This window comes from Borostomias antarcticus (genome assembly GCF_949987555.1).
Source record: "Borostomias antarcticus genome assembly, chromosome: 22".
In the NCBI taxonomy this organism is placed as follows: Eukaryota; Metazoa; Chordata; class Actinopteri; order Stomiiformes; family Stomiidae; genus Borostomias; species Borostomias antarcticus.
Window position 1 is genome coordinate 7,037,219 of NC_140255.1, and position 10,000 is coordinate 7,047,218.

Genomic DNA, 10,000 nt, shown 5'->3' on the forward strand with positions numbered 1-10,000 from the left:
TCTCTCACCTAGAGAGGTAGACTGTGTTCTCTCACCTAGAGAGGTAGACTGTGTTCTCTCACCCAGAGAAGCAGACTGTGTTCTCTCACCCAGAGAAGCAGACTGTGTTCTCTCACCTAGAGAGTAGACTCTGTGTTCTCTCACCTAGAGAAGCAGACTGTGTTCTCTCACCTAGAGAGGTAGACTGTGTTCTCTCACCTAGAGAGTAGACTCTGTGTTCTCTCACCTAGAGAGTAGACTCTGTGTTCTCTCACCCAGAGAAGCAGACTATGTGTTCTCTCACCTAGAGAAGCAGACTGTGTTCTCTCACCCAGAGAAGCAGACTCTGTGTTCTCTCACCTAGAGAGTAGACTCTGTGTTCTCTCACCTAGAGAATTGACTCTGTGTTCTCTCACCTAGAGAGTAGACTCTGTGTTCTCTCACCTAGAGAAGCAGACTCTGTGTTCTCTCACCTAGAGAGTAGACTCTGTGTTCTCTCACCTAGAGAGTAGACTCTGTGTTCTCTCACCTAGAGAAGCAGACTGTGTTCTCTCACCTAGAGAGTAGACTCTGTGTTCTCTCACCTAGAGAGGTAGACTCTGTGTTCTCTCACCTAGAGAGTAGACTCTGTGTTCTCTCACCTAGAGAGTAGACTCTGTGTTCTCTCACCTAGAGAGTAGACTCTGTGTTCTCTCACCTAGAGAGGTAGACTCTGTGTTCTCTCACCTAGAGAGTAGACTCTGTGTGCTCTCATCTAGAGAAGCAGACTGTGTTCTCTCACCTAGAGAGGTAGACTGTGTTCTCTCACCTAGAGAGGTAGACTCTGTGTTCTCTCACCTAGAGAAGCAGACTCTGTGTTCTCTCACCTAGAGAGTAGACTCTGTGTTCTCTCACCTAGAGAGGTAGACTCTGTGTTCTCTCACCTAGAGAAGCAGACTGTGTTCTCTCACCTAGAGAGTAGACTCTGTGTTCTCTCACCTAGAGAGGTAGACTCTGTGTTCTCTCACCTAGAGAGTAGACTCTGTGTGCTCTCATCTAGAGAAGCAGACTGTGTTCTCTCACCTAGAGAGGTAGACTGTGTTCTCTCACCTAGAGAGGTAGACTGTGTTCTCTCACCTAGAGAGGTAGACTGTGTTCTCTCACCTAGAGAGGTAGACTCTGTGTTCTCTCACCTAGAGAGGTAGACTCTGTGTTCTCTCACCTAGAGAGGTAGACTGTGTTCTCTCACCTAGAGAGGTAGACTGTGTTCTCTCACCTAGAGAGGTAGACTCTATGTTCTCCTACCCAAAGACAGACTCTGTGTTCTCTCACCCAAAGACACACACTGTGTTCTCCTACCCAAAGACAGACTCTGTGTTCTCCTACCCAGAGAGGCAGATTCGCGCCCGGGACCTCCCATCCTCCCTTTCTCCTTCTTCCCGAAGAGGCGTCCGATGGAGGACTTGATGCTCTTCTTCTTGCTGGCCTTGTGGAGGGAGTCCTGGCTACTGGTGGTGGCTCCGTCAGCAGAGAGACTGGTATGAACCACGATAACCAGACAGAAGTGACAGAGCGTTACTACAGCGAACGGCAGGTCAGAGGTCGTCTGCTGAACTGACTCTAGTGCTTACAGATAAGCCTTTTTTAATTTTTAATAAAGAATAATTATATGGATGAGCAATTCAATAAAGAATTATATATATACAGTAGGACCCCACTCATCCGAACTTCAAAGATCCGAACCTCCCGGTCTACCGGACAGGCTTAAAATATTTTCTTTTTTTTTGCCTGCTATCTGGTTACTGGTGGGATTTTCATTACAGTACTGTATCCTACTGTGAATAAAAACAGAACTGTATGTAGACCTACATGTTGCCTGTAGGCTGTAGCCTACTGTCACGTTTCATTTCTTTGTTACTCTAATGTCGAGCTCAAAACGCAAACGAGTCTGCTGCGCGAGAGCTGCATTCCTTGGTAGCCAGAAAGCGCGTCAGCAACCTGAAGCAGAGGAGCATCGAGTCATTTTTCGTTCCCAGTTAATGGACTTCAGGAACACAGACGTGTTGTAAGCATGTAGATTAGCCTACTAAACCTACTGTATTTGTTAAATAATAGCCTACAGCCTAGGCCACGTTAGCCTACATCGGTTGTTTAGGCTGCAATAGCCTAAGACACGACAACTTGTCTGTCATTTCATTTTATTTATTTATTTATTATTTTGCTCTAATTGTTCTAATGTTGGGTTGTTTTTAGGCTATACCATTTTGTTCTGCGAATACAGTAGCCTATCGATGCAGCGTACGCCTCATTTGAGAATAAAGTACTGTATTTGATCAAAGCATGCACTCAAGTGGAAATTATTTTATTTTATTATAGGCTACTGTAGGCCTATTATTCAATTCAATTCAATTCAATAACCTTTATTTAAACTCGAAGGACACTGAGGTTGCCCTCATTTACAGTGACGATGAGTCAAAGAGATAAAATAGTACAAAGATAAACATGAATAAAACAGAGGTAAGGCAATAATAACACTAAAAGCACAACATGAAAATAGAGTAAAATAAGTTAAAATAAATAAGAACAGAACAAGAAATACAGCTAAAAACAATTACAGTAAGATGTGCAAAATTCAGAAACCATAGTTCTAAAATGACCAAACGAAGGCACATTATAGGCTAGGCTGTATGAGTTTAGTTGGCTATTTGATTGCAATTTTGATGCATTTTCCCAAGTAATTAAGGGTATTTATCGGTGTATTATGAGTCTATATGAAACAAGTACCACTTATTGAATTTGGTGCATTTTAACATAAGTTTCAGTCATCCGCACATTTCAGAGATACGAACGACCTTCGGCTCCGTTGGGTTCGGATAAGTGGGGTCCTACTGTATATATATATATATATATATATACATACAGTACATACAGATTATGTTTTTAATAATAAATATACATAAAATAAATATTTTCATGTGTTTGAAGAGCCATTGGTCATGGTTTTAATCCATTTTAATATTCAAGCTAATTTGATTGGCTGGCTTACTGTACCTGCGGAATTCGCGGTGGTCGTCCAGCCCCGCCCCCGGGTGCGTGTGAGTCATCCTGTCCAATCGCAGGGCGCGAGGAACTGGCGGAGGGGCGGAGTCGATCAGGGCTAGCGCCCTGCAGTCATCGCCCTCTTTGCTGTTCTGTATGGAGAAGCAGCTCCGCTTAGCCCCGCCCACCCAGGACACTCAGCTCCGCTTAGCCCCGCCCACCCAGGACACTCAGCTCCGCTTAGCCCCGCCCACCCAGTACACTCAGCTCCACTTAGCCCCGCCCACCCAGAACACTCAGCTCCACTTAGCCCCGCCCACCCAGGACACTCAGCTCCGCTTAGCCCCGCCCACCCAGGACACTCAGCTCCACTTAGCCCCGCCCACCCAGGACACTCAGCTCCACTTAGCCCCGCCCACCCAGTACACTCAGCTCCACTTAGCCCCGCCCACCCAGTACACTCAGCTCCGCTTAGCACCGCCCACCCAGTACACTCAGCTCTGCTTAGCACCGCCCACCCAGGACACTCAGCTCCACTCAGCCCCGCCCAACGGGACACGCTGCTCATTTGAACTGCCAGCTCTGTATAACTGTTGTCATCTGAATCATAATAAACAGCTAACTGAGTTGTTGAAAACTGTAAAACTGTGTGTAGCTGAACAGCGCCAAGCTTACAGCTTCTTAGAGCGCACTAGAGCTGGAGTTTAGAGTTAAAGTTAAGTTGAAGTCCCACTGATTGTCGCACACCTGAGTGTGTGAAATTTGTTCTCCGCATTTGACCCATCCCCTGGGGGAGCGGTGAGCAGCAGCGGTGCCGCGCTCGGGAACATTTGGTGATCTAACCCCCCAATTCCACCTACGATCTAACCCCCCAATTCCACCTACGAGCTACAAGTGTTGTGTTTTTGCAGACTGCAGATTAACTAGCCAAATTAAGATAGATAGCTAATGTTACGCTATGTCTCTGCAGTTTTGCAAAAAACCCGACCGCTGTCGTCGTCAGAACAGCCTTTTACAGGCTGCGCTCGAGCCCAAAAGGTTCAACTTTTTTTCATCTGAAAAAGAGCCCATGGTGCTATAGCGCTAAAAAGTGGTAAACAGGGAGAAAACAGCGGCAGCTCTAAAATACAGCTCCCCCGGTGGACACGCACCCAACTGTCCTTTTTCACTCAGTGACCTTGTCCTGTGACCACAACAAAACAAGCTGTTTCTCCCATCCTGACCGAGCTTAAATACAATGAATATACCAAACACTGACACACACTCGCACACGCACACGCACGCACACACACACACACACACACACACACACACACACACACACACACACACACACACACCCTCTCTCACAGTAGCGTACCTGTCTGTCTGTCTCCCTGGCGGGGGAGTGGGGCAGACGGGGGGTGGAGTGCCCCGAGCTGGGGGGCGAGGGGGAGGCCAGGGTGGAGGAGGTGAGGGAGGGGGTCATGTAGCCCCGCCCCCCGGCCAGCGAGGAGGGCGGGAGGGGCGGGCAGTCCAGGGCCACGCTGCTGACCCGGCTCTCGATCTCCTCCGCACGCATCTCCGTGCTCTCCTTCTCCTCCTGGATCAGTCTGGGGGAGGAGAGGAGAAGAGAGGGGGAGGAGAGGAGAGAGGAGAGGGGGAGGAGAGGAGAGGGGGAGGAGAGAGGAGAGGAGAGTAGAGGAGAGGGGGAGGAGAGGAGAGAGGAGAGGAGAGAAGGGAAGAGAAGAGAAGAGGAGAGGAGAGGAGAAGAGAGGAGGAGAGAAGAGAAGAGACGAGAAGAGAAGAGAGGAGGAGAGGAGAGGAGAGGAGAGGAGAGGAGAGGAGAGGAGAGGAGAGGAGAGGAGAGGAGAGAGGGATGAGAGAGAGGAGAGGAGGAGATAGGGAGGAGGGAAGAAGAGAGGAGAGGGAGGAGAGCAGTGGGGGGTGGAGGGAAGATGGGAGAATGGAAGGATTGGAGGAGGAGAGAGGAGGAGAAGAAGGGAGGAGATGTGAGACCAGAGTCAGAGGAGCTGACAGCATAGAAAGAGGAATATTGACTCCTCGCTCCGTGACTCATCATCACTCTCCTGTGAATAGGAGGACTAAACGCTCCCAGCCGAGCCCCGTCACCCGGAGCGCTGTTCCCTCAGGCCGAGCGGGAGAGCACGGCGCCCGCTGGACCTCCTCTCAGGGACAGCCGGGCGGACGGCCCTCCACGGTGTTGTGGGAACATCTGAGTCACCACTGACCACCGCTTCTCTGGTAGGAACCCAGCGGACATGTTCACACAGAGTTTGGTAGGTTGTCCTCCAGACCTAGTGGGCTGTCTGGTCACCACACTTCCTGCTCTGTCTAAGGGATTCTGGGATGAATACGACTATCAAATATGATTCACTTTCATCAGATACTCTATGCTGGCGTCACTGTTGAATCACGGACATTGACATGTCAATCCATCTAAGCACTTTTCATCAACGAAGTTAACATAGTATAATGGATTCCTCACATTTGGCTGCTTATGGTGGGATCTCATCTGCACAAAGGGCCCGATCTCATTTCTGCTACATCACTTTGAATGAATCCCGATCCCCTGCACTTTCACCAGCCCTCGCTGAGCCTTCTGAAACCTTCAGTCCTTCCTTCCTTCCTTCCTTCCTTCCTTCCTTCCTTCCTTCCTTCCTTCCTTCCTTCCTTCCTTCCTTCCTCCCTCCCTTCCTTCCTTCCTTCCTTCCTTCCTTCCTTCCTCCCTCCCTCCCTTCCTCTCTACCTCCCTCCCTTCCTTCCTCCCTCCCTCCCTCCCTCTCTTCCTTCCTTCCTTCCTTCCTTCCTTCCTTCCTCCCTTCCTTCCTCTCTCCCTCCCTCCTGTTCTTCCTCCCTCCCTTCCTCCCTCCCTTCCTCACTCCCTTCCTTCCTCCCTTCGTCCCTCCCTCCCTCCCTCCCTTCCTTCCTTCCTTCCTTCCTTCCTCCCTCTCTCCTTCCCTTCTTCCCTCCCTTCCTTCCTTCCTCCCTTCCTTCCTTCCTTCCTTCCTTCCTCCCTCTCTCCTTCCCTTCCTCCCTCCCTCCCTCCCTTCCCTTCCTCCCTCCCTCCCTCCTTCCCTTCCCTTCCCTTCCCTTCCCTTCCCTTCCCTTCCCTTCCCTTCCCTTCCTCCCTCCCTGCCTCCCTCCTGTCCTTCCTCCCTCCCTCCCTTCCTCCCTCCCTCCCTCCCTCCCTTCCTTCCTTCCTTCCTTCCTTCCTTCCTTCCTTCCTCCATCTCTCCTTCCCTTCCTCCCTCCCTCCCTTCCTTCCTTCCTCCCTTCCTACCTCCCTTCCTTCCTTCCATCCTCCCTCCCACCCTCCCTCCCTCCCTCCTTCCCTTCCTTCCTTCCTCCCTTCCTTCCTTCCTTCCTTCCTTCCTTCCTCCCTCCTTCCCTTCCCTTCCCTTCCCTTCCCTTCCCTTCCCTTCCTCCCTCCCTCCCTCCTGTCCTTCCTCCCTTCCTCCCTTCCTCCCTCCCTCCCTTCCTCCCTTCCTTCCTTCCTTCCTTCCTTCCTTCCTTCCTTCCTTCCTTCCTTCCTTCCTTCCTCCCTCTCTCCTTCCCTTCCTCCCTTCCTTCCTTCCTTCCTTCCTTCCTTCCTCCCTCTCTCCTTCCCTTCCTCCCTCCCTCCCTCCCTTCCCTTCCTTCCTTCCTCCCTCCCTCCCTCCCTCCCTCCCTCCCTCCCTTCCTTCCTTCCTTCCTTCCTTCCTTCCTCCCTCCCTCCCTCCCTCCCTCCCTCCTTCCCTTCCCTTCCCTTCCCTTCCTTCCTTCCTCCCTCCCTCCCTCCCTCCCTCCCTCCCTCCCTTCCCTTCCTTCCTTCCTTCCTTCCTCCCTTCCTTCCTCTCTCCCTCCCTCCTGTTCTTCCTCCCTCCCTTCCTCCCTCCCTTCCTCACTCCCTTCCTTCCTCCCTTCGTCCCTCCCTCCCTCCCTTCCTTCCTTCCTTCCTTCCTTCCTTCCTCCCTCTCTCCTTCCCTTCTTCCCTCCCTTCCTTCCTTCCTCCCTTCCTTCCTTCCTTCCTTCCTTCCTTCCTCCCTCTCTCCTTCCCTTCCTCCCTCCCTCCCTCCCTTCCCTTCCTCCCTCCCTCCCTCCTTCCCTTCCCTTCCCTTCCCTTCCCTTCCCTTCCCTTCCCTTCCCTTCCCTTCCCTTCCCTTCCCTTCCCTTCCTCCCTCCCTGCCTCCCTCCTGTCCTTCCTCCCTCCCTCCCTTCCTCCCTCCCTCCCTCCCTCCCTTCCTTCCTTCCTTCCTTCCTTCCTTCCTTCCTTCCTTCCTCCATCTCTCCTTCCCTTCCTCCCTCCCTCCCTTCCTTCCTTCCTCCCTTCCTACCTCCCTTCCTTCCTTCCATCCTCCCTCCCTCCCACCCTCCCTCCCTCCTTCCCTTCCTTCCTTCCTCCCTTCCTTCCTTCCTTCCTTCCTTCCTTCCTCCCTCCTTCCCTTCCCTTCCCTTCCCTTCCCTTCCCTTCCCTTCCCTTCCCTTCCCTTCCCTTCCCTTCCCTTCCCTTCCCTTCCCTTCCCTTCCTCCCTCCCTCCCTCCTGTCCTTCCTCCCTTCCTCCCTTCCTCCCTTCCTCCCTCCCTCCCTTCCTCCCTTCCTTCCTTCCTTCCTTCCTTCCTTCCTTCCTTCCTTCCTTCCTTCCTTCCTCCCTCTCTCCTTCCCTTCCTCCCTTCCTTCCTTCCTTCCTCCCTCTCTCCTTCCCTTCCTCCCTCCCTCCCTCCCTTCCCTTCCTTCCTTCCTCCCTCCCTCCCTCCCTCCCTCCCTCCCTCCCTCCCTCCCTTCCCTTCCTTCCTTCCTTCCTTCCTTCCTTCCTCCCTCCCTCCCTCCCTCCCTCCTTCCCTTCCCTTCCCTTCCCTTCCTTCCTTCCTTCCTCCCTCCCTCCCTCCCTCCCTCCTTCCCTTCCCTTCCCTTCCCTTCCCTTCCCTTCCCTTCCCTTCCCTTCCCTTCCCTTCCCTTCCTCCCTCCCTCCCTCCTTTCCTCCCTCTCTCCCTTCCTTCCAGATGACATACTTGATCTCCTTGTTGATGGCCTCCAGCTGCTCCTGCAGCATGATGGCGAGCGTCTGGACGTCCGTCTGCCCGCTGGGGGAGATGAGCTCCGAGCCGAACACGGCCTCCCGGTTCTCCTCCTCGTCTGACCCCCCCTCCACGCCCCCCTCCAGCCCCGGACCCAGCATGGGGCTACTGTCCCACTCGCCATACTGCGTGGGGGGGGGGGGGGAGAAGGAGAGAGCAGTTGGCCACTAGTTAGTTCTCATCCGTAAATACAAAGAATGGAGGTGCATTTTGGACGGATTTGGACGATACAGGGACTAACGCTAGAGGAAAGTACGGACTCAGAGCAGCGGTCTGAGACCCTGATCACCTTGCTGCTCTCATCCCTGGGGGGGGCCCATCGGCCCCGGTGGGCCCGGCGCACCACCAGCCCCCCGGACGAGTTCCCATAGCCGGCCGGGAGAGAGCCACCCGCCTGGGGGTAGCGCAGCTCCGACGCGCTCCCCGGAAGAGACCTGGGAAAGTGGGCGGAGGGAAGTGAGCTCGCTGACCGCCCCGTGGAGGTTGTGAGATTCAAAATGACAAAGCTTTATTAGTCAATTGCACTGTCTTTGTTTCTCGGAGACAGATGTAAATGCCCCCACTTCCTGAATCACGGCGTGAGGAAATAGAACCAGGATGATTCTGTAAAATGTCATCACATGTTTGTTTTTTTAGATAAATATAAAATAGTAAAAAAAAGCTCTGTAATACAAGCATAAAATCAACACATTTATATGTATTCACATTTAAGCCGTTATTGTAGAGGCTCTGGGGGTTTCTGGATATTAACAATTACTCAGCTCACAAAGATAAAGAGAGAAAGTCTCGATTGTTTTGGAATAGAACAAATGAAGAGTATCTAGTATCCTCCGCCAGGGGCATAATACTCTTCCCTTGAGAGAAGAAATATAACTTAATGTTTATTTATTTGAATACTTTTCAATTATAGAATATATATATATATATAAATACCCTTGAAGTTCCATTGTGGCTAACCTGGTATAGGAGGACCCAGGTCTCCCTCTCAGCTGGTCTAGCTCCAGCTGGATCCTCTCCAGCTCGGCTATGAGCTGGTCCTGGGGTCACAAAGAGAAGTCGCTGCTTGTTTACACCGGGAATACTAACAAACACTAACAAACAAAGCCGCTCGACTCCAATGATTCAGCAGTGTTGCAGCTCTACTTTCATTTCGCCGAGTTTACTCAACGCCAGTGATTCACATGTTTCTGCAGGATGTGCTCGTTTATAAAAACATCTCCCGACGGTCTTGGAAGGATCAGAGAGAAGGGGTGGAAGGTCGTCTAGCGGTTAAGAGTGTTGGGCCATTAAAGACAAGTAACTCAAGACCCAGGAAGCTGTTGCGTCAACCCGAATGTTTGTGTGTTCTCTAGTCTACAAACTACCGTATTGTGTCATCTGAGAAGAGCGCTGTTTTTGGTCCTCAGGACTGCCGACTAAAATAGATTGGCGTCGTTAAAACATTCTGACAAAAATGAAACTGCATGTTGCGACTTCAACGGGAGAAGATGTTTCGGCCTTGTTCGTCCCTTAAAAAGGTGTTAGAAGTGTGAAGCTGTGCAGTAACGTTTCCTCACCTTGTTTGCTAGAAGATCATCTTGGATTTTCTTCATGTTAGACAACTCTTCTGACAGGGCGTTCTAAGACGGACAGAACCGATTAGGCCATGTTTACTCAAGGTATCTCTGGCGATCAATAATACTCCAGGACTTGGAAGTACTCACAGATACTTGTTTGAAGGTAGTGACAGATACTTGCATAACTTTGCATAACTACTAATCATTTCATAATTTCAACAGATGATTGTGTTTTTTTTCCGCTACCTTCTCCTCCAGCGCTGCCATCCTCTCCTTCAGGTGAAGCTGTAGTCGCTCGTTGGACTCCGACAGCAGCTTGTCCACCGTGTCTGAGAGACGTTTGTTGTGTTCGTCGTTCATTTTCTCTCTCTGCCTCGCCTGAAACCAGA

The 10,000-nt window shown here is 51.5% G+C and overlaps 1 protein-coding gene across 1 annotated transcript in view; it reads right to left on the minus strand.

Moving 5' to 3' along the window:
- LOC311323961 (liprin-alpha-3-like) overlaps positions 1 to 10,000 on the minus strand; it is a gene marked incomplete at both ends in the record, with an annotated part of 41,310 nt that overhangs the window by 17,157 nt on the left and 14,153 nt on the right. Inside the window, 8 exons of the mRNA XM_084456302.1 lie at positions 1,345 to 1,493; positions 3,010 to 3,149; positions 4,358 to 4,589; positions 7,990 to 8,180; positions 8,345 to 8,489; positions 9,013 to 9,092; positions 9,612 to 9,674; positions 9,858 to 9,989. Of these exons, the coding sequence (XP_084312428.1) occupies positions 1,345 to 1,493; positions 3,010 to 3,149; positions 4,358 to 4,589; positions 7,990 to 8,180; positions 8,345 to 8,489; positions 9,013 to 9,092; positions 9,612 to 9,674; positions 9,858 to 9,989 (1,132 nt within the window). The remainder of the gene's footprint in view (positions 1 to 1,344; positions 1,494 to 3,009; positions 3,150 to 4,357; positions 4,590 to 7,989; positions 8,181 to 8,344; positions 8,490 to 9,012; positions 9,093 to 9,611; positions 9,675 to 9,857; positions 9,990 to 10,000) is intronic.